Source organism: Sabethes cyaneus, chromosome 1 (assembly GCF_943734655.1).
Source record: "Sabethes cyaneus chromosome 1, idSabCyanKW18_F2, whole genome shotgun sequence".
Taxonomy (NCBI): Eukaryota; Metazoa; Arthropoda; class Insecta; order Diptera; family Culicidae; genus Sabethes; species Sabethes cyaneus.
In genome coordinates this window covers 156,078,069-156,103,260 of record NC_071353.1, presented here as the reverse complement: position 1 = coordinate 156,103,260, position 25,192 = coordinate 156,078,069, and the positions used below count along the sequence as shown (strand labels likewise).

Sequence of the window (25,192 nt, the reverse complement as noted above, 5' to 3'; positions counted from 1 at the left end):
GCTTAATACAGAAAAATATTTAATTTACTTCGGATAAGGGAGTTTCCGTATAATTGAACTCCGGACATTCTAATCCTCGACAATCTAATCTCCTCGGGTCCAACTTGCGCAATAATTTTCGCCTAAATAAGCGTAGCTAGGTCAACAAGGGGAGTGTTAGAACTAGGTTAGTTCTGTACTTTGCAAACTGTTAGTTTTAAGTCCCGTGGAACTCCGTTCGTTTAACTGTTTTAACGTCCACATCGTTATTATGTTTTTAAATCGATAGTAGAAAGTGTCAAAAAGCAAATTTTTGCCTGATAAACATTACAGACACCTGCTCGCATAAACCGCATAGGGAGGCATAAAAAGCTAATGGAGAGAGAATATACATACATAATTGTACTTACTTAGACGTCAATTTTGTTGCCAGAAACAAGTAGATTGGCTTTTTAGGCTGTTTTTAGGTTGCCTTTTTATGCTACACCGTCCCTTTTGGGGAATAATGCAACAATGAAATTATTTTTAAAATGTTATTTCCCACGATATACAGGTAATAAAACATGGGTGTTAGCATCTCCAAGGCGTGATAACACGTGTAGGGGAAAGAGCGGAAAATAAGATTAAAGGATGGTCTTCGAAGCAGCCTTTACTAGGTTCGTAGTTTGATTTGTCCCCAACTTTCTTCCCATTCCCGACATACTGACGCAACCAATTCTTGAAAGCGTTTGGAAAGTGACGAATACTTGAATCAATCATTTTTCTTGTCAACGGGCAGGCCAACTGCGCAGCATGTACCGCATAGAGAATCCCAAGAAATGAAATAAAAAATCTGAAATAATAGCCTTATTCCATTCCATCCTCGAGGATGAACTAATGGCATTTAGATTAGAAGGAAGGATATGGCGCTTAATTTCGCTCTTTGAAAATAGATTAAAGATACCGGCTACCGGTTTAAATATAACACTTGAAAATAATGTCACGTGGCTCAATGGATGCTTAAAAAAACAGTTCACAGTGGGCCAGAAACGAAAATTAAGCGAAAATTTACTTTTGCGGCTAAGCGACTTATGATCAGGGCTTCTATCGATCCTTTTTTTTCTACCACATTCATACCGTCCTGTCCGTTTAGTGGTGTATAACGCAACGCAACGCTATGCATAACGCAACTAGTAGCTTGCTCGGTCATACCTCCGTATTGAACAGTAGAACGAATGCGTTCTAAACTTTTTTTTTAACATTTTCGTTTCGATCAAGTTCTCTTTACCGTTTGGAGAGGAGAATGACTGCAAAATAGTCAAATGACTGGCAGTCACCGCGCTATCGTATGCTTCAATACTACAGCAAAGCAACCACTACATGTGCATGGAAGCAGTCGTGATAGAAGGATAATTTTTTCGACAAAGTTATAGCTAAAGAATATAAAGGTAACTTTGCCAAAGACATAGTAGGCGTATTTTTTATAGTTTCTCTCTCAGAGGGTGTTTTACATAAAGACCTCTCAAAAATCACTTTTTCGCTAATTACTTCAAATTTAATGCTTTTATTGCATCATAATGTTTTACAAAGTTGTTTCTCTTATCATAAGACATATTTTTGTAGAATATTGTAGTACAGGCAGTTGTAAGATCAGGAACTGAAAACCACTCCGCACTTCCTAGCTTTGTTACCGAATTCCACAAATTGGAGTGTTTCTGGACCGCGTGGTAGCGCTAGGTAGAGCCTTGGGATGGCTAGAGCTATGTTGGACGCTTCTTCCTAGTTGCTTTCTCATTTTCATACCCCAATTTGTCCCCCCGGGCCAGCAAACTTAGAGGAAAATCAAATGGAGCTGTCCAAATTATGTACAGCTGCTGATGGGGTTGTCAGGCCCAGTAGAAGAAAGTAATAAAACGTGTTTATAGTATCTCAGAGTCAGAGTAGACAGGGCGTGAAGGGGAAAGAGCGAAAAATTAGGTAAGGGAGAGGCATTGAAGCAACGCTTATTTAGAGTCTTGCAGGTCTAGTTGGAATCTACTGTTTCATCTGCGTTCACAAATAAATCTGGTGTTCCTCAAGGTAGCAAAAAGGGCCCTTTGCTGTTCATATCGTTCTTCAACGACGTAGTTATGCTACTGGAAATCGGATGCGCACTTTTCTATGCCAGTAATTTTAAATTGTTTCTCACCGTGCGTTCTATCGGTGATTGTCGTCGGATCCAAAGACGATTTATCCGTGTTGCTCTTAGAGATTTGCCTTGGAGAGACCCAGAGAGCCTTCCCCCTTGTCAAGAATGTTGTCCACTACTTGGTTTGGACACACTGGAACGGCGCTGAAAACTAATACTTGGATTAAAAATGCTTTGCTTTCGAAAGTGAATGTGAAGTGCATCGCAGAGTTCTTTATTGCACACGGCACGGCTTTATTGCACACCGAATTCCAGCGAACCACGTTTCACCAAGAGTTGAAGAACTGTTCGAGTTTGGAGAACCTACTCGAATTTTTGTTAAAAGATTGTTGAGAGCTAATGGTTTATAACATTTGTTATGTGACTTTCATTAGGACACTGTCAGATGAATGAATATAAATAAATACTTTCCCCGGAGTTCTTGAAAACATAAGGTCGCAGTAGCCCTTGGGTTCAATTTTTCTTTGGTAAGCGAAAGAATGGAAGGGAACTGTTTTTACCTTTTTTATAATTAAAACCAGACTTAGAAGAATATTTTTCGTAGAAGGCGTTGAAAAAGTACCATGGATTGTTATTACAAATACTAAAACTTTCGTAGATTAGAACCACTTTTCAGTAAGTATAGGTGGTTTTGCCTTTCTATTATATAAATATATAGTATAAAGGTATAGAAATCACTTGGAAAACCGGAAATGGAAAGAAGGTCCTGCGGGCCGAATGTCATATACCATTCGACTCTGTTTCGAAAACTGAGCATTTTCTGTGTGTGTGCTCAAGACCATAAATGATAAAACAAGAGGCACTAGTGGAAAAAAGTTCCACTTTTCGCCTTTTTGGACTACTTTTGGACGCACATGGGCGGAATATGTGCGCTTCGTAAAGACAAAGGGGGTCTTTGAGACCGGCTCATTCCGTGGGCGCGGTTCGATTGTGAATCCAATTGGAATGTCACGAAAATACACCGGAATAGCTTCCGGTTGTTCCGATTGAGGAAACGGAGGATCGTAGACAATTCGGTTTGGAAGCAAATAAAGCATCATTTTCGCTCGGGAAGGAAGCACAGCACAGCTCAGGAGCAAACGGAGGAGCAATTTTGATACAGTTTTAACCACTATAATTCACAGACTACAAGCACAGCCTTTATAGTTCTTCAAAGAATGCGCCCGGGCAAGGCCATTGGTAGATTTTATACCCATATTTGCTTTTATTACACTGAAATGATCGGTAGTAAACGCTTCACTTCACCGTGCGATCAATTACCGATCCCGCAACAAGGCACAGCTCTTAAAAGCGGCGGCCGGCCAACCGGCCGGACATTAAAACAATGCAGAGTTGCACAACTGCACACCAATAATATTAGTCAGCCATTTACCAGTGTTAATGTACGTCGATTTATATTTTACTGCGTTTTACAGTTTTAAAGTTACGGCATTTTTTTATAGTAATAATTAACTATCTATTCTGGATGATTAATTCGATCAAAGGAAGCGAGTTGGCCTCCATTAAATCGCACGTAAGCCGACTGGAAAAAAAAAGTTAAAGAAGAAAGCTATTTTTTCTGGTTGATCCTTTCGATCAATGGACAACAATTTAATTGTTGAGAAAAAGAAAAGAATTTTAATTGAAAATTTAACACCCCTCCGAGGCGAGAAAGTGTCTCAATTGTTTCCAACGTAATACAATACCACCATCAAATCGGATTTTACGAGTTTGGTCTACAAAAAAAACGAACCAGCCAGCTTCGATTATTGATTTGATATATGGATTTGTGAACCAGATCCGAGTGTGCCGTGACTGAATGATACAGTGTAATGTTTACGTCGATTGAAAGTTTTCTAACCAACAGCAGCGGCTGCTGCTGCTGCTGCTGCTGGTGCCTGCCCAGAAGAGGCAATCAAAATTCCTGTACCACAATCCGACGAGGGCTGTTTTATTGCTATTTTACGTGAATTCCGGAACCGTCACGAGTTCGATCCGGCTGCTACGCTCGTTCGCTCGCTGCGCTGGTGGGAGGCTGAAACGAGTTGGCTCTAAATTACAAGAAACACACTCCGCAGCCCAGCAGTTAACTGTGACTGTGAGTCAACTAGTTTTATGGGACAACAATGCAATAGTGGCACTGGTGTACCCTGTCTAGGGCGCGTGCCCCATCATTCTCTACACACTCCGAAACTACTGAACCGATCGGCGTGACAATTTGTATGCAGGGGTTTTTGGGGCCGGTAATGGTTGTTTTATGATACTTATGGTTCGAGAACGTAAACGGGAGACAAAAAAGCAAGAAGTTACGAGGGAAAAACGAGGTAGAAAAAGAGGAGACAAAACAGAAAAGGAGGGGGAACGAAAATGAAAAGAAGGAAAAAGAATATGGGGACTTACTGGACAGAAAAGGAGAAAATACGAGAGCAGAGAAAAAGAGAAAAAAAATGATATCTACAGGCCTGCATGTAGTTGCAAGTTGGTTTCAGAATAAATTGCAAACAGTTTCACAAAAGCTTTAGAAAATTATAGACCAATTTTGTACCCAGTGTTGAAGCGATTGCAGAACAGTTTCAAAGTAATTTCGGAGCTGTTTCAAGTCGGAGCTTCCGAGTAGTAGAATTGAAGAAAATCTCCCCCGCAAAATTTTATCATTTATTCGTGAGTCCTACTAAGACGCTCGAAAATAATTTATAAACATTCTCAGTTCAATATATTATGCAAACGAAACTAAAAAAAACACGAAACAAAAATGCTAAAAAGCGGAAAACTGAAAAAAAATTAATTTAAATTAAATAAAACATTGAAAGTAAAATTAAAGACGAGAAAAGATGAGAAAAATTTGAACAAAATCAATACAAAAACTTCGCTAGAAAATCGACATAATGCTACGTCCCAAGTATTTACTTTATCGAATTTAATAGAACATAATAACGAAAGAAGAGAGAAATAAAAGATCGAAAGAACAAAAGGACAGAAAAACGAAGAACAAAAGAGTGGAAGAAGCGAAGAGCAAAAGAACAGAAGGCCAGAAAAAATGGTGAACAAAAGAATAGAAAAGCAAAGGGACAGAAAAGGTAAACAACAAATTAGTAGAAGAGCAGAAGAACACAGGGACAAAAAAATAACAGAATAGAAAAACGCAAAGACAAAAAAAAAACAACTGAAAAATTAAACTGTAAACACACAGAAGAACCTTGAAAGAGAGGAATAAAAAACTGAATAGTAAAACATCAGAATAACAGAAGAACGGAAAAGCGGAGAACAGGCGGATAGAAGACCATAAAAAGATAACAAGAGAACAGGAAATTAGTAACGAGTATTAAAAACCAGGAAGAAAAGAACAAAAGAACATAAGAACAGAACCGTAGAAGAACAGTACAAAGTACAAAAAAGAGAACAACAGATAAACAGAAGAACCTATAAAGAAAAAAGAACAAGAATAGAAGAACAAAACAAAAAGCAGAATTACAGAAGAGCGGAATATGAAGATCAGACGGACAGCAGATCATAAAAAGATATCAAGCGAACAGAAGAATAGAAGGGAAAAGAAGTATTAAAGAGCAATGAGAAAAAGGAAAATGAATATAATAGAAACAGAAAAGAGAACAACAAATCAACAGAAAACCAGAACAACACAAGTAAAAAAAACAGAGGAGCAGAATAACAGAAAAGCGGACGAACAGTAGTAAAAAAAGAAGAACCAAAAAACAGAATAACAAATAAGCGGATGAATGGAAAACAAAAGGACAAAAGAATATCAAAAGCTAACAAAAGGACAGAAGAATAGCAGAACAGATTAACGGGAGCAGGGAAGAATTGAATAAAACAGAACAGAAAAGGGGAAGAACATAAGAACAGAAACAGAGAACAATAAATAAACAGAAAAAAAGAAAAGAAAAAAACATGAGAGTAAAAAACAGAAGAAAAGAACAAAATAACAAAAACAAAACGAAAGAATAGCGAACAAAATTACAGAAGGACATCACAAGATAACACGACACGAGAACAGAAGAATAAAAGAACGTAAGAATGGTAGAATTGAATCATAGAAAAACAGAAAAAGGGAAGAACAAAAACATAATAACAGAAGAAGAACAGAACACCACACAAGGACAACGAAACAAAAAAAACAAATAGCAGAGAAATAGAATTGCCAAACAGAACAGAATGGAAGAAGAGAAAAACGGAAGAATAAAACAACATAACGACAGAAGAACACAAAAAGAAAATAATAAAAGAACCAAAAAACAATAACAGATGAATGGAAGAGTGAAGAATAGATTACAGAACAACAGAAGAACGAAAGAAAGACAAAAATACAAAAAAAAAGAAAGACGAACGGAGCAGAGAAAAAGAGAACTTAAGAATAAAAAATAGAAGGACAAGAGAACAAAAGGGCAGTTGACAGGACAGAAAGCAGAAGGATGTCCTAAAAGTACATAAAAACAAAAAAATTAAGGCACAAAAACAAGAAGAGAAAACAACAGAAGAGCAGAAAAACGAAAGAACGAAAGAACAGAACAAGAAAAAAAAATAAAAACAGAACGAAAAAACTATAACAGAAGGACAATACAACAAACCGAAATATTGCAAGAAAAGAACAGAAGAAACGACATGCAAGAATAAAGAACAAAGAACAGAACGAAAAAACAAAAATAAAGGAACCAAACGAGCAGGACAAAACAACAGAACAAGTGATTACCGGAAAAGAACGAAAGAACGATATGAAAGAATAGAACCGAAGAACAAAATATAACAAAAAGTAGAAAAATTATCAGAATATAATTTAACAGAAAGAATAGAAGAACAGAAGAAAACAAGAATAAAAGGGAAAAAAATGGAAATGAATTAACAGAAGAATAAAAGGGCAGAAGCAGAGAACATAAGAACAAGGTAAAAAATAGAACAGAAGAAAACAGAAAGCTACAATTACCAATAAGGCCATTACAAATATATAAAAAAGTTTTTGTCCCTCCGGTGTTGGGCCACTGGAGGGGGGGGGGGGCGAAAATAACATAGAGAATTTTTTAATCGAGCAAAAAAAATATGGATTTTTCGCATTTTTACTTAAAGTTTAAACCTAAAAATCAAATCTATTCTTGCTTTTAATAAATACGTTGTTTATTTTTCAAATTCCACTGTTTGAACTGCCATTTCTATTTCGTGCTAGAAGCGTTAACTCAACTTGTACACTCATTTTTCGAGTTTTTCAGGCTGTAAAGCCCACAGACAATTGATTTTATAAAAAAAAATTAACTCATATCCTACAAATTATTTTTTGCCCCCCGATTTTTCAAACAGAAAAACAGAAAAGGAGAAAAATAACAGAACAGAATATCAAAATAACAGGCCAGAAGAATAGAAGAACAAAAGAAGGGAAGACAAGAGACTAGATAGAAGTATAGAAGAACAGAAAAAGATAAGAGCTAACAGAAGAATAGAATACCAGAAGAATAAAAAGTGAACAAAGGATCACAAGAATAAAAAAAAATAAAAGAACAGATGGACAGAGGAACGGGAAAACAGAAAAACAAGAGATCAAAAGGTCGAAACAACGAAAGAACAATGGAACAAATAACACAAGAATGAAATAGCAAAACAAAAGAAGAAAAACGGCAGAATAAAAGAACAGAAAAACGGACAAATAAAAGAACTGAAGGACAGAAGAATGGAAAAGAAACCAACAAAAGAACATGATAACAGAAGAATCAGGAGAACACAAGAAAAAAAAAATAAAAGTACCAAAGAACAATGGGACAGAAAAACAAAAGAACAGAAGAACGGAAGAGCGGGGAATAGCGAAATGGAAGGACAGAAAACCTTGAAAAGTTAACAAAAGTACAGAACAATAGAAGATCGGAAGAACGGAGGCAGGGAAGACAGAAGAATAAACAGTAGTATAGAAGAATTGAAAAGGATAAAAGCAAACAGCAAAATAGAATAAAGGATATAGGACAAAAGAACAGAAGGACAGATGAACAGAAAAATTACGAAAAAGCAAAAGAACGAAAAACAGAAGAATAAAATAGCAAAACAGAAGAAGATGAACAGGAAACCGAAAAACTAACGAACAGAACAGCAGAAGAGTAGAGAAACGGAAGAACGGAAGAATATAATAAAAGAACAGAACAAGAAAAAACAAAAACAGAAGAACGAAAAAACCATAACAGAAGGATGAAACAATAGAACAAAATATTTACAAAAAATGAACAGGAAAACGCCTTGAGAGAATAGAACGTAAGAAAAACAAACAAAACAAAAGAGTAGGTTAACAGAAGAATAGAAGACTAGAAGAAAACAAGAGTAGGTGAAAAGAAAAGCAGAAAAATGAAATATATAGGAGAACAAAAGAGCAAAAGCTGCTTCTCTGCTTCTGTTTTCTTACTCTCCTGTTATTTCCTATTTCTGTTTTTTTTTTCTTCTTTTCTTCTAAAAACACAAAGACAAAAAACAGAACAGGACAGAAGAATAGAAAGCTAAATTACAAATCAATAGAAGAGGAGAAAAGGAGAATAACAAATAACAGAAAACCAGAAGGACGAAAGAGCGGAGAACAAAACAACAAAAGAACATTTAAAGATTACACGAGACCAGAAGAATGGAACAACAAAAGAACGGAATAATGGAAGAACAGAAGCCTAGAAAAACAGAAAACGAAAAGAACAAAAAACATAAGAAAAAAAGCAAACAAGCAAACAATAAAAACAACATAAAAATAAAATAACAAATAAACAGAAGAACCGAAAAAGCGAAACATAAAAGAACTGAAGAACAGAAGAATAACTGAAGAACGTAAGAATGTCGTGAAAAACAAAAGAACAGAAGATCAAAATAACAGAATAACGGAAGAGCGGAGAACAGAAGAATGGAGAGACAGAAATCTTAAAAAGTTAACAAAAGAACAGAAGTAAGAAGGGAAGATAGAAGAACAGAAGTATAGAAGAACGAAAACAAGCAAACAGAACAACAGAAAACCAGAAAAATGAAAAGAGAACAAAAGAACACAAGAACAATGAAAAACAGAAGAACCAAAATGGAAGAACAAAAGAACAGAGAAATATAAGAACAAAAGAACAAAAAATAGAGAAAAACAATAATAAAGGTACAGAAAAACAGAAAGTAAGAATAAAAAAACAAGAGAATTAGAGAACTGGAAAACAAAAACAAAAGAACAGGAAAACAGAATGAAAAAGTAGAACAGTAGAACAACAGAAAAAGGTAACAAAATTAAACAAAAGAACAGAAAAAGAGAAGAACAAATGAACAGAATAGTAGAAGAACGGAAGGGTAGAGAACAGGTTAACAGAGGGGCATAACACAAAAGATAATAGAAGGACGGAAGAAACAAAGACAAAATTCAACTAAAAAATTGATTGCTTGTGCTTAACGTAAGAACACTTAACATGGAAAAACAAGACACAATAGTTGTGGTAAGCGGTTAGCGAAAATGGTACTTTTAATTTTTTGTAAATACCGTCACTGTTGTCTCTTGTTTTTCTGTGAAAGATGGAATTACAGAAAAATGGAGAAACAAACAGTAAAAAAGAAGAAAATAAAAAGAAGCATAGAAAGACATAAGAACAGGCCAGATGAATGGAAATACAAAAAAAACAACAAAAGAATAAAAGGTCAAAATAACGAAAGAACAAATTGCAAAACAAAAGAAGAAAAACTGAAGAACGAAAAATAGAAAAACTGAAGAGTCAATGTAAGAAGAACAGAAAAAAGGAACAACAAATGAACAAAAACAATATAATAACACAAGAATGGAAGAGACGAGAACAGATTAGCAGGACACAAAACATAAGATTACAAAAGAACATAAGAACGAAAGGAGGAAAGACAGCAGTATAGAAGAATAGAAAAAGAGAAAAATTAACCGGCGAATAGCAGCCAAGAGGATACAAAAGAGAACAAAAGAACGAAAACGGAAGAACAAAATACAAAAAAAAATGGAAAAACAAAAGAAAAAAAAGAGTAAAAACAGAAAAACCAAAGAACAAGAGAATTAGAGGACTGAAAAATGAAAAACAGAAGTACAGAATAGCAAAAGAACAGGAAAACAGAACGGAAAAAAGGAATTCAGAAGAATATATGTAAAAGAAACACAAGTGAATAGAACAACAAAAGCTAAAGAAGGAACAAACAAAAGAAAAAACAATGGACCCTATTCTCACAGTCACCACACTCACCTTACTTCTGTCACGCGCAGTCAACCTCACCTTATCTCACCTTACAGGCCGCATTTGATTTGTGCAGTCACCCGCGGCGAGCGGATTCACCTTGGTGGTTCTCAGAATCGGCAAATTGTGCTCTCACCTTAAAAATTTAGGTGAGGTAACTTTGAGAATAGGGCCCATTAAAAGAACAAATAGTCAGAAGAGCAGCATCCCAAATAGCAGTTTGGGTTTTATTACACTCTTATGGTTGCATTTATTACCAAAATTGGTCATGAAAACCGCCAGAAGAGTACAATAAAACTCACATTGCTGCTTGGACATGACATAAAAAAAATAAAAAAAGAGTAGAAGAGTGGAGTAGGAGAATAGAAAACGAATACAAAAGACTCTGGTTAAAAAAAAACGATTAAAGGTTCAAAGTAAAATGTACAACTAGAATTACGAGATAATGATAGGAAAATAAAAAATGTAGCAAATGAAAAAATAGAAAATTTGGCTTGATAAAATGAACGAACTTGAGACCGAATAGAAGCGGTAGCGAAAATACAGTCCGGTCGTAAAGACCGGTCGTGTGTCTTCGTTAATCGAATCGTTTTCTGGTCCTAGTTCGAAAACGAAAAATAACGGCATGTTGGGACAGTTTTGCTTGCACTTTCATGCTGCAGTAGTGTTTGTTCTACGAAACTTGATTCGGGAGTTCGGGAATTATTTATAACAAGCGAAGCTCGAAACCGCGCAGCATGTATTTCCATTACAGTTTTCAATGGGAACAGCTGAAGTGACGTTGAACTATGTCCGTGTGGAAAGTTTCCTAACATTTTGGGACGCTTCAATGCTAATTTTATCCGAATTGGCAGCTCATGTTTGCTCGAAGTTATCGTCAGTTTTATTGTTTTAGCTGAATCTGCGTTGAACAAAGAAAGCACTGATCTATTTTAGTTAAGTCCGGTGTACACTTTGAACGTTATTATCGTTAATAGGGTAGACATAGTAGGCGGTAAATATAATAAATGATAGGCATAAATGATGCAAAACATAGTTGTTTGAAGATGTTTGACATAATTAACGTTAGACAGAATCCATAATCTGTGCTTATGAATATGATTGAACTGCAAGCAAAATTTCTAGAAAACGACAAGTAGCAAGTCTCTTCATAGGAAATTCCAAACTTCATTTTCTGATTTATCAAATTATCTAAATTTGTTTTAAATTATTCACGTCTTAGATATTTGCTTTCCTCCTACGTTTTTGCAAATGTATCTTTCACTAACTCTATGGCTTTTGTCATCCACAATTAATCTAATCGACAGGTGCCACGCTCTGGCCTCTACCACCACAACCAGCCAGCCAGCCAACCAACCAAACCGGACACGAGCCAGTGAAAGTTCCCAAGCCCTGAACGAAATTGAATGCTAATCGAGACGACGCGACCCATTCCGGACGGGACTGAACCGGACTGAACAGGCGCATAATTCAATAGTACCAGACCACTAAACAATAACCCGCCGTCCGCGTTCCGGCGTCCTCTTCCCACTCTGGTCTGGTCTGTCCAGCCAGCCAGCCACTAATCTGTGTGTGTCTAAAAGCGTTAGCGTGATTCTTTTTTGCTTAGCCACCAAAAATCGAAACCTTTCCACCGGACGCCGCGCCGGACCGAGCGACCGCGCGCCTCCGACCGAGCCAGGTGGTTATGCCCCAAGTTTCAAGAAAAATAGCGCAACAATGATCTCCGTTAGGATTTTTTTTTCGTATGTTTCTCGTTCGCGCTTGTTGGTTTGTAGTAACAGGTACTTCGTTTTGAATGCTCACTGAGGTTTCCCCACATGTCTGTCGGGCTGCCTGCCTCTCCCCGGGGCCGGGCCGGGTGGGTCGGATGCCCCATTTGTTGGTTAGTTGGCTGGCTGGCTGGCTGGCTGTTGTTTGACTATACTATATAATTTAAATAACCGATGTAAATTGCATGTATGCTCGCTAGAGAAGTTAATGCAATTGTTCCAGATGATTGTTCAATTGCTGTTATCGTGAAAGTTTTCTGTTTGGGTACTGTTTTTTTGTTGTTGTGGCTGTTTTTATATGTGGAAGATAAATTAACCCTCGAGAGAGGTATTAAATTTCGGTGGGATAAAAACAGGAGCGGCATCCCAATTTCTGATTTATTACTGGTTGGTTTTTTCTTTCTGATTTCTACTTCTGGCATTTTCTTCGGATAGTTAAATTGAGATTAAACCAAATGGTTTCAGCGTCAGCGTCAGGTCAACCTGCTGACGCAGCACGCAGTCCAAGTTTGACGGATAAACGATAAAACGCGCATTAGGTGGCAAGCAAGCGGTTCTTGGAAGTTATTTAAACTCTGCTTCTCGGAGATCGGTTGAAGCATTACCTAAGCGTATAAAATTTTAATTACAGTTGAATGTAAATGGGAATTTTGTGCCCATTGCACCGCATAATCACATACAAACAACACCCATAGGTGCAAAGCTGAGTGCCCGCACCCGCAGCAGCACGCTTCCATTCATCTGATGTAAGAACGCACCGCTGCTTGGCGGTTGTCGGTTACCGGCTCTGGCTCTGTATGCATTGTGTTTGGTATAGTTTTCTTCAACTTTTACGTAAAAGTGCGGAACACCGTCCTAAAAGCTGTCCAACACTTACTTACACTTGACTTACGCAAAAAAGAACCACCATGGTGCACTAAACTAATCGGTTTCGGTTTCTTTTCGTGATTATCCAGGGTTGAATTGATTATAAAATGTGAGCAGGGAATAAAAATCGTCATTCGATTTTTTTTTTCCGAATTATATATCTTTGAACAACGACCGTGATCAGCAAGCAAATCAATACAATATAGTGTTCCTCTAACGTGCTGTAAAAGCTCTTACCTGTAAAGAGAAAGGAAAAGAAAAACAAAAATTAGTTGCTGAAAAATTCAGGAGTTTCCGAAATTATTTGGAAAAATATTCTTGCTTAAACGGGAAAAAATCGAGCGTGCGTTCTGTGAGTGATTGCGTTGCGACCCGCATCTTATGTTATAACTGTTCCAATTGAAGGTACAACCTTCCCCCAAGGTAGCCGTAGACTACACAGAACCTGCTGGAGGTTTTGCGCCCAAGTTGTGCTATCAAAATGTACGTGGATTAGAAGTGAAAATTTGCCAGTACTTCACTGCGGTATCTATAAATGACAAAATACAAAAAATGTTACTTTTTAGTCGTCAGTCTATACTTTTTAAGGCGGCGTACGATTCAGTCAAACAAATCGAGCTGTGGCTGGAACATCTCCACAAACACCGAAGCTGAATTAAAATGCTACTGATTTGGTTACAGCTGATTTAACTTTGAATACAGGTGGTAGACGCTGAATAAATTGAAGCAAAGGCCTCTCTATTCTATAAGTGTTTAAGCAGCCAACGAATGCGCTATAAATCAGCTGCTTCACATAATAGTGTCACAAGCAGAATAGGCGCATCGTCAAGCTCTCCACAACCCGTCAATATTCTCAATAATTGTGCTATACTAGCCGAATAAACGATTTGTCATCTAAATAAAAAAGCCCTCCCAAGAAACATTTATGCGCTGATTAAACATTTTAGCAGCCATTATTATTTAGCCATACTAGCTGAATGTGCGTCGAATTTAAATTTATGTAAGCAATTCTACAATACTTATTCAGTCGAAATTGGAGAACTTATATAACCTATTTCGTTTGGGACCGAAAAAACACTTGTTAAGCAATTATATCGTCCTTTATACAACCTCTGTGCGCCTTGTTTCCAGCTTTGCGCAAATTGGTTATTTAAAAACGCGCAAAAACCTCTATTAAGCTCCATTGCAGCTTAGAAAGCAGCTTTTAGCAAGCCCGAAGCTTGATAAAATCACCAGATGTAGATGTTTAAGAGCTGAAAAAAGGTTGTTATTTGTAAAACTACACCATAGTTCAGTCACAGCTCACAGGTTTTGTGAAATTGTTTCTGTTTTCGAAGCTGCAACGGAGCTTAACAGAGGCTTTTGCGTGTATTTAAATAATCAATTTGCGCAATGCTGTCAATTATATTTTTAGAACGTGAAATAGTTTTCCTATGCTTTTTCAGTCGCTTAATCAACATCTTATCAACCTTTATGCAGCCAAAAAATTCGTAATTCGTGCAAGCTAATTAAAATTGCTTGTCGTCGTCCTTCGGGAATTGAACCACCATCTTCTGAAATTAAAAACTTTCCAATTAAATTCTACTATTTATATTTATTCGTGACAGATACGTATTTCGCCTACGACTTGCAGGCTTCATCAGTGTCTGTTTTCGAAAAATCTTACACACTGAATCGCACTGAAACCAACTCGAAAACAGCAAGCGCAATTGCTGTTTACAAGTTGGTGTAAGGCGATCCAAGCTGCATAAAGTAAGCACTCAAATGGTGTTTGACCAAGCGATGTTTAAGCTACCTTAAGTTTTTCCAAACCAGCTTTCCTCCAAAACTGATAAACAAGCTGATAAACAGCCATAAACATAGAACCGTTTTACGGTTGCTTAAAGGTGTTAAAGTGGCTTTATAAACCAGTAGAGGCTTTCATTAGGCTAACCGCTTTCAAACTACTTTAAAGCTGTTTAAGGGTGTTAAAGTGGCTTTACAAGCTAATACCAAGCTTTCATTCGGTTCACAGCACACATACTGTCAGATCGTAGAATTTCGCAATTCCGCGACTGGCAGCAAAACTACATGTCAGTTATCGACATTATCGACTGCTTCGAGTGTAAAGATAAAATATCTTACTGGAGATGCAGATGGGGCAGATCATACGATGAGTGCTTATGGATCAGAAGATGGCGGTTCAATTCCCGGCAGATGACGACATGCAATTTTAATTAGCTTGCATATACGAATTCAAGTTATTCGAAATTTAAAATATTGGCTACAACGCCATAGCAAAATAAATATGACGCGTTCAATTCTTTTTTAAATTTAAAAATTGATTAGTTTTTGGCTGCATAAAGGTTGATAGAACGTTGATTCAGCGACTGAAAAGCATTGCAAAACTATATCTCATTCTAAAAATAGAATTGACAGCATTGTGCAAATTGGTTATCTAAAAATTCTCAAAAGCCTTTATTAAGCTCCACTGCAGCTTTGAAAGCAGCTACCCAAGTAACAATTCCAGGCTTATCAAACGTTTTTAGCTGAATTAATTCAACTTGTGGCTGAACTATGGTTTAGTTTTAGAAATAAACCTTTTTCCAGCTCTTAAACATCTAAGTCAAGCTTCGGTCTTGCTGATAGCTGCTTTGAAGCTGTAATGTAGCTTAATAGAGGCTTTTGCGCGTTTTTAAAAAACCAATTTGCGCAAAGCTGGAAACAAGGCGCACAGAGGCGATATAACTGCTTAACAAGTGTTTTTCCTCCTCAAATGAAATAGGTTGTATAAGTTCTCCAAACTCGTGTAAAAGATTGAGATTGCATGGCATAGAGGCTCACCAAGACCAAGGCTAGAAAAGAGGGCCACAGGAAGAATGCCAGAAAAACACGCACATAAAGCGGTATAGAAAAGGCCCAAAGAGGGAGCCAATTAAAGAGGACCGGAAAGGTACCGCAATAGTCTCCGAAAGAGGCCCAGGAAAAGGCATATAAAGAGGTCCAAAAAGAGAGACGCAAAAAGAATTCCATAAAGGGGCATAGAAGGTGGCTCAAAAGAAGGGTGAAAAACAATAGAGGAAACGATAGAAGAAAAAACGGAGCAAGCAGAGAAAAGTAGAAAAACTTAACTGGAAACGCGAAGAAAGCCAAATAGAAAAAGAGTACATCCAAAATGGACCACGAAATGGATGAATGGATGAAAAACGAGACTAGAAAAGGATAAACGAAACTAAAAACACCAAAAAAGTGCATTAATAAAAATAAAAACATCTTGAAAATAAAAAATAAAGGAGGAAATAAGATGAAAAACGAGAAAAAAATCAGCAAAAAGAATGAAAATCGGCATAGAACTGGTGAAAAATGGTACAGAAAAGAATAAAAACGAGAGCGGAAAACAGAACAAAAACGAAAAACGGAACAACTTAATAATAAACCAAAAACTCTAAAAGAGGAAAAATGGGATTAAAAATAAAGGAAAATGGGACAGAAAAGACGAGACAAAAGATGGCAAAACAGGAAATAATAGAAAAGCAAACTGAAGAAGAAGCAACAGAAAAAGAAAAAGAACGAATCCAAAAGAGGAAGTACGGGACAAAAACGAGAAAAAACGGAATGGTAAAGACGTGGAAAAAAACTATGAAAAACAATAAAAGAGACAAAAAAGGAAAAAGTGGAAAAAGTTAGAAAAGCAGGAAAAACGAGGGCAAGAACAGCAACTCGAAGACGGGACAATAAATTAGAGGAAATAGTAAAAATTGAGAGAAGAGGAAAAATGCCAGAAATAAAGAAGAAAAAACAAGAGACAAAAGCATAAAAACTGGCCTGGAAAAAAAACTCTGGTTTACTGTCCACTGTAATGGTACAGAAAAGGACATCGAAAGCTAATATAATAAGCTAAGGATAAAAACTGACATAAAATCCATCTATCTTGGACTAAAAAGAAGAAGAATGAGGGAAAAAATAAAAAACTAAATAAGAAAAAACAAGACTGAAGAAAAAAGACAAGTAAGAGAAAGAACGACAAACGAGCATTAGGGTAAAAATAAGATAAAGTTGGAATTTGAAAGGAAAAGAAAAAACGAGACTGAAAAGAAGCAAAAGTAGAAAACCAAGCGGCAAACGGGACCCAAAAGGTGAAGAAAAATGTCGAAACGGGACGGAAAATAAAAACCTCAGAAAGACTGAAAATGGAAAAGCCCAGCTTGAAAATTAGGAAAAAGGGAAGTAAACTTCAAAACACAGAAAAAACCAATCAGTGCTTAAGAAAACAGCCAAAAACGAGACAGGAAAATAGGAAAAAAGGAAGAAAGAATGGACAGCAAAAAGGGAAAACGATAAAGAAAACGAAAGGGAATACAGAGCAAGTGAAAGAAAAGAGAATAGAGGAAATAAGAAAAACGGGATAAAGTGGTCAAACGCGACTTAAAAGAAGAAAAATGGGAAAAAAAACAGGAAAACGGTGCTAAAGAGGAAAAGAAGAATTTTCCTAAAGGACTAAAACAGACGTAATACGGAGATAAAAATGGAAAAACGGAGAGGAAAGGGAGCAAAGGAAGTTAAAATCAGAATAGATGCGACAGAAGAGGAAAAAAGAGGGACAACGGAACAGACGAAAAAGAAGAAGGAAAAGTAATGAAATAAAAGATAAAACGACGTAAGCTAGAAATGAAAAAAGCAGGGAAAAGGCGAGAGCAAAGACGGGAAATTATAAAAAAATGAGTTTAAAACATAAGCAAAACGGGACTGAAAGTAAGAAAAACTGTTCCCAGAGATAAGAGGCAAACTGGGGGGCTCCGTAGCCGCAAGGTTATCGAGTCTGCTTTGACCAGCGAGTGGTCGTGAGTTCGAATCTTAGTAGAATCAAGCCATTCGATATCAAGTGACTTTAGCATGGGTTTATTCTCAGGCCCGCCATTTACCTTTCCTTCTTGCTGAATTCTATATTTTGCCACTGAAGCCTCTTGACAGTGCAAAAGTCCCTCCTATAGTTTTAAGTGTACTGGTCAGAGGAACAAATGAATCCTCGCCAGGGACGGCTATAATATGGTATAGTACTGACCATTTATTTATTCTTCCTCAACAGACACAGTGTGTAATGTTCTAAAGGGTTTCAAGGAGAACCTAGGTGTGGAAAGGCAGTACCGAACTTTAAAGAAAACCGGAACTAGGGACCGAAACCTGAGGGGAAAGATATTGCGATGCGTTAAGTCCAATCCTGGTATCTCCATCCGACAATCAAACCACGCGGAATATCTTCGCTCGAGAAGGTTATACACCTTACAGTTTTAGTAAGCATCCGAATTGGTACTTGAAGCAGAATTTGGTAGCAAGTACGAGCAAATTTTGACGAAATTCTACGGATGTATTTTAATGGACGATGAAACCTACGTGAAAATGGATTTCAAGCAACTTCCCGGTCAAAAATTTTACGGTGCAACTGGATGTGGCGATATGCCAGGCAAGTATAAGTCCGGAGTGATTCGCGATAAGGGCGCGACTAGCAAAGTGTAAACAATGAGTAATATCACTGTGATAATTTGCCAGTACATTTTCAAGTCATAATTTAAATAAAAGTTACAAAAATCAAGTTTAAAGACATAAATTGGTGTAGAATAAATCAATCTTATAATTTCACAACAATACTGCATAAAATTTGTGCATTCAAGCTCAAAATCTAAGTTTTATAGTTGAACCCCTTGGAATGAGCCTCAGAGCATTTTGACAATGAGATTCGCCCAGCCCTGTTTCGCCTTGTTTTGATTTTTTTATTTAGTTTCGCCTGTTTACAATGCGCCTGTGTTTTGCAAACAACGCAGTTTCGCTCTTTACTATCGCCTGTTTACAAAACGATTTGCAAATAAGCCTGTCACTTCATAACAATGCGAGGGGCTAAACTGCAAGCTGTCTTTTGTTTTGATTAACTTCTATCGCCCATTACTAAAGACTTGTTTTAAATAATTCTAACGATTAAAACTGAAGAAAGGATTCTTGCCAAGGATATTATCAGTCTTTTTAAGGCTGATGGTGTGATAAAACGATTTGTTTACAATTTACCAGTTGAGCCTCAATCGCGAATCACTCCGGATGTGTTATAACTTTCAAAAATGCTAAATATGCTAAATTAGTTCGAAAATAGACACTGAAGAAGCCTGAAAGTCGTCCACTGAGAAAACTTTTCGTGTAGTTTCTATGTGTCCCACATATAGATTTTTGCAATGTGCACAGTAAATGATCTTTATGTGCCAAACATAAAAATTTGCTCATACTTTTCATATGCGTATAATTTTTTTGTGTATTTCTGGCAGGAATGTGTTTATATGCGGCACATGATAATCGTGGAATTTCATATGGAAATTTACTATTAGTTATGTGCAGAATATTTTGAGTGGAGGCGAAATACGTGTCTGTCAAGAATAAATGTACATAGTAGAATTAAATTGGATAAGTTTTCTTTTTATTTAATTCCAGGTTTCGTATTCTACTAAGGCGCTCCAAAAACTTTAGTCAATGCTAAATATGTAAATCAAATTTAATGATAAATAATAATTATGAGAGGGAGACAAAAGGAATCGGAACAGAAAAACAGAGCCTGACAAAATGGAGAACATGATAAGAATTTAGGAACGGAACAGACGAAAACGCAAAACGGAATGAAAAGCAAAAAAGGCAAAAACAGCGACAAATTGAAAGCAAAAGAAAACAGACGGAAGCAAAGAAAGAAAACAAGCGTGTGAGAAAAGGAGTTAAATTGAAGTAGAAAAAAAAACAGAATGGAAAAACGAAGAAAAGTCGAAAAACGAGACAACTAAATGACAAAAAATTAGCAAGAGGAAGAAAAATGGTATTGAAAAAAGAAAAAAAACTTCAGAAAAATAACAAAACAGAGAGAGTAAAACGAAAATGGGGAAAACCTTAATAGAAAAGAAGGAAGAACGGAAAAAATGATTGAAATGAGGCAAAATGGTGAGAAATGTAAGCAAAACGAAACATGAAAGGAAAGACTGGACAGAAAAAAACGAAAATCCATTTGAACAGAAAAAATATTTGGACAGAAAATAAGGTGAAAAACGACAGAGAAAAGTGATAGAGAATGATAGAATGATAGAGAAAACGGAGTAAGCGAGAAAAAGTGAGAAAACGAGACTGGAAAAGAGGAGAAAACCAAACAGAAAAAAAACGAGAATAGAAAAAAAATCAACAGAAAACATATTCGAAATGGACCACAAAACTAATAAAGATGAAAAATCGAAACTAAAAAAGGATAACCGAAACTAAAAAATACCAAAAAAGTGCATTAATAGAAAAAAATCAACTTGGAAATGATAAAAAGAGGCGGAAATAAGATGAAAAACGAGAGAAAAAAGCATAAATGGGAAAATCGGTACTAGTGAAAAATGGCACAGAAAAGAGTTAAAACGAGCGCGGAAAAAGACAGCGGGACCGAGCGGGAGAAAAAACGGGTCGTGAAAAGACGAAAAACGAAACAGACGGAGGCGAATAACGAGATGTGAAAAGGGGTTAAAACAGGCCAGAAAATGACGGAAAAAGGAATACTAAATAACAAAAAAAAACTGAAAAAGAGGAAAGATGTGATTAAAAATAAGGGAAAACGGAGCAAAAAAGACGACACTAAAGTTGGCAAAACAGACAACAGTAATAGAAAAGCAAACTGATAAAACTGATAACTGAGAAAACAACAAAAGAGAAGAAAAAGTGAAAAAATGGAAGAAAGCAAGGTAAACGAGGGAACGAACAGCAAACAGAAAACGGGACAGGAAATTACAGAAAACGGAAGGAAACAGAAAAAAAATTAGAGAAAAGGAAAAAATGCCGGGAAAAAGAATAAAATACAAGACAAAACAAAAGCAGAAAAATGCAGCATGGGAAAAACGAAACACCGGACAGTCATGAATGGCACAGAAAAGAACTATAAAGAATGCAAACAAGAAGAGAAACGAATCAAAAAGACGGAAAAAAACGGAAGGTAAGAGCAGACAAGCAAGAGATACAAGGGGGAAAAACGATAAAGAAATCGAGAAAAACCGAAAACAGAAAAAGGTTAGGTTAGGTTAGGTAGACTGCCCGTAGTTGCACTCCGTGATTGACTGAAACAGTAAGATTGCACCAAGAACCAACTCAATGGTGCTTGGGAGTAGCATGACATTCTCATTGTGCAACTTCTACTGATTCAATACTTTGAAGATTGACCAATGACGCCGGCCACGACCAAAAGGCTGTACTACATGGGAAAAGGAAGGAATATTATCCAATACTTGTTGTTGCTAGAGTCCGCTTCATTTAAATTAATATTTATAATTAAAGAATAGCTTTTAGCGAATAGTCTATTTGTTCATGTAACTTGAAACTAAATTTAGAATGAAAGAAAAAAATAAAATAAAAACAAGCAGAAAACGAGAAAAACAAGACTGCAAAAAAGACAGACAAATAAAAGAAAAAACGAAAATCGAGCCTTAGAACACAAATAAGCTAAAGTTGGAATTTGGAAGGGAAATGAAAAAGGGGAACTGGAAAGAAGCAACAGCGGAAAGCGATCAGAAGAACAGAAAACCAAGCGGGAAACGGGACTAACTGGAAAAGAAAAATGTCCAAAACGGTACAGAAAATGTAAAACCCCAGCTTGAGTATGAAGAAAAACGGAAGTAAAAGTCAAAAAACGTAAAAAAACAATGATCAGGACAAACTCAGGAAAAGAGGGAAAACGGGTATGGGAAATGAGAAAAAAGGAGGAAACAACAGAACAATCAGAAAAAAGGGAAAAACAGACAAGAAACCCAACAGGGCAAAGAGAAAACCTATAGCGGAAACAGGAAAAACGGGAAAAAAGAGATCAAATGGGACTTAAAGGAAGAAAGACGGGACAAAAAACGGGAAAACGATACTGAAAAAGAAGAAAATAAAAAACTGAAGGACTAAAATGGGAGATAAAAAAATGTAAAATGGAGAGGAATAGGGAAAAAGGAAGCTAAAATCAGAATAAATGCGACAGAAAGGGAAAAAACAGAAAAGAGGAAAAGTGGACAGAAAAGACAGGAAAACAATAAAAAACGAGCAGAGCATGGGACAGAAAAAAGCAAAACAAAAGATAAAAAGGAAAAATAAAAGGAAACGGTACAGAAAAGATGCGAAAATGAAACAAAAAGTGGAAAAACGGAAAAGAACACGAAAACAAGCAGAATAAAAATGAGGTAAAACGTGTCAGAGATATAAGAATTGTGTAAAAATTGTCCGAGCAGTTATCACCTTCGAAATCCTGGTTTCATACAAGATAATTCTACCAAAAATATTCATTTTCATAAGGCCAGAAATAAGCTGAAATGGTGGCGACCAACCGCATACTGTAGTTTCTCAATAAACCTATAACCCATAACCTATTAGAGCCTAGGGATCAGGATAAGTAGGTTTAAAAATCAAGTGATCCCTGATTGGCACCTGTCTATTGCTCCAGCTTCCAACCTGTCACTTCCTCAATAAGTGATAGGTAAGCGTAAAGAAACTCAAGAAATAAACGGGGTATAAAACGATAGTTCAAAACAGTGCTTAGAAATCTCATATTCAATTTATGTAATACGCCTGAATTGATGCAATATACTTCCTCATTCGCTGTTTCTAGTACAGATGAAATGGACTCAGCATTGGCAACCTGAAACCAACGATTCGAGCGAATTGACTGACAGGTTAGTCGAACAATCACTGCAGCACTGCAATTCATGAGTGAATTGTTTTGAAGGGTAGAAAACTAAAAATAGACAAACATTGTCAGCAGTTCAGTAGTCATGCCGATGGGCTGACAGATAAAAAAAATACTACCAAAGGCAAAACTTTATGCGTTGAATAGGTTTCATGTTCGTCTTCATTCAGGGCTGTCCATTTTTTCCAGCACTGGTTCAAAATAATTGACGCAGTGGGAAAAGTACTCAACAAAAGTAGAGCAGCAATAGCAGAGGCTACCAGTTCTTTTCTTTCGAAAAAAATTGAAAGTGTAGAATAGAATCAACCGCATTCGCGGTTGAGAAAACAGCTTTTCTCTGTTTGGATTTCCTCCTCCTACGCAAAGCAGCCCGTACGGGCTGCTATATTTCGTAACAGTTTCCGAACAGCCCCTCGCGCACACACCGTTTTGGTGTCCTCCGAAATCCCGGCACCGAAAGGTAGACACATTGTTCAAGTTCAACTCCCACGGAGGGTTTCAGTTACGACGACGACGCTTTTCTACATTTACCCGGAGCCGAACATCAGCACCAGCAACACCACCGCACCAAGAGCATCATAACCTCTATAATTTCGTCATCGTGGCGATTTGCACTTTCTCTGCAGTGCAGCCAGCGCTACCAGGGAACCCCGTTTGCCCGTTTCGTTCGGGTTCAGAGGCCGCTCCCGCACCGAAGAAAGTGCAAGTTTTGCTTTGTGGTGAAATTTACGATGGAAACCCTTCTGCGAAAGCGGCGACGACGACGACGACTGTGGGAAGTGGGGCCATCGGAACACTGGGTTTTTGTTTTGATTCAACAACCACCATTTTTTCTTTCTTTGTTTCTTTGTTACGTATTGTCGTTTGGGTTCAGCAGAACAAGCAGCAGGGCGGATGGGCTAAGCCCATCCAGGGGGAGGGCTTTGGTAAGAATTTAAATTTCTAATTAGGGTTCATTTTCTATGTTTATCTCAGGCCAGGCCCGTATGCGTCTTGCTGCCAGCAGTTGTTTGTTTTGAACCGCGCAGCGGTTGGTTTGGGAAAACTCGTTGCGATTATCCCACGGGGTTCGTCGCCAGCCATATTTCACTATCACTTATCTTTTCACTTAAGTCGTGTTTTTCGTTTTCTTTCGAACCGCTTTGGTGGTGGGCGCGATGACGGTAATGAAGACACCGCCAATTACCGCACGTGACGTTCGGTGGGAAAATGTTGCACAATCGCCTACTGTAATTGCATTGCAATATCGAAGAAATCGAAGTGAGCCGTGTGCGAGACGAAGAGAAGCGCGAAAATTTCGTCTAAATTGACTACAATGAGCGGCGATGACGCCACGGCCGGCCGCCGACGGCGGCGACGCGACGGACGTGGGGGTCATGCTTAACCATGGGTGCGCGTGGGTGAACGGTTCAATTGTCGGATTGGCATCGCACCACCTTGGTGTGGGAGCCCAAATCGCGATGTGAACTTCAGTCTCGGTGCGAGATTGATACTGCAATTACACTTAGCTAATGACGATTGGCTCATCCATCCGCTGGTAATTGGATCGGTATCAATTACTGCAAACAATAGAAAGTGCCAATGGGCACGTATTGATTAAATTAATGACCGTTGAATTACCGAAGGAAAAGGTTTGATTTCTCTCGAGGATTTCGCTTCAGCCAAGGGCTGAAACGTAGTCAATGTCATTCCGCAAAGTAAACAAACAACAATGGACAAGGAACTCACAAAATTGGCAAATATTTGGCAACATTAGCAACACGGCCTGACCGTCATTGATCATAACTTTGATGGTCATCATTTGCGCCGCCTGCTGTGCGGTGCGGATGCCACTCAGCAGCGAGCGCAGCGTTGCGTAAGGTCCCACGGCGGCGGCGCACTTAACGGAGGAGGAGGCGGTCATCATAATTTCGATGCTGGCAGCATCCGGCTTCCATTCCGCCGGCCGCTCTGCTGGGCAGTCCATCTTTCTGGCGTAAGCGCGATAATGACCACTTATTCACTCGCAACTGGCCGTGTCCGTCCGTCCGTCCGTCCGTCCATTCGGTTTGTCCCGCCTTCAGGCGGGGAGGACACAGATCATTAACAGACCAGCTATCATGCTAGAGTGTGCTTTAACTAACTAAGCGGTTGTTTGTATTTCAGTAACGATGAATTTCCGCAGCTGTCAAGCGCTGACAACGTTGCCATTTGCACAGTTTGAAAACCTAACCAAAAAATCTAAAGATAAACAGTCTGTTTCAGTCTTTGTGCTACCAAATCACAACAGAATGGAGGAGCGGCACGATTAAGTGGAAAGCTTTAAGTGAAAAACCTAGTTGTGCTTCACACGAAAGGTACTTTCCTTTCAAGCTAGAATAGTCTTCAGTCAAGAAACGATTTCTACAATCTCTCGATACTTGACAGCCGGATCGGCGACGTTTGGCGGCATCGATTAACAGACGATTGCATCGCGTCTATTTTTGGTCAAAGATCATTTCAATTGGGACCATGGCCAGCCGATGACGGCCGGCGAAGGTCATTCATCATCCCAAACCATACCACAGCGGAA

At 37.7% G+C, this 25,192-nt stretch overlaps 1 protein-coding gene across 1 annotated transcript in view; it reads right to left on the bottom strand.

Annotated features, from left to right (window-relative positions):
* LOC128732346 (uncharacterized) overlaps positions 1 to 24,607 on the bottom strand; it is a 174,921-nt gene extending 150,314 nt beyond the window's left edge. The window contains exon 1 of the mRNA XM_053825592.1: positions 24,370 to 24,607. Within this exon, the coding sequence (XP_053681567.1) occupies positions 24,370 to 24,607 (238 nt within the window). The remainder of the gene's footprint in view (positions 1 to 24,369) is intronic.
* Between the last annotated feature and the right edge of the window lie 585 nt (positions 24,608 to 25,192).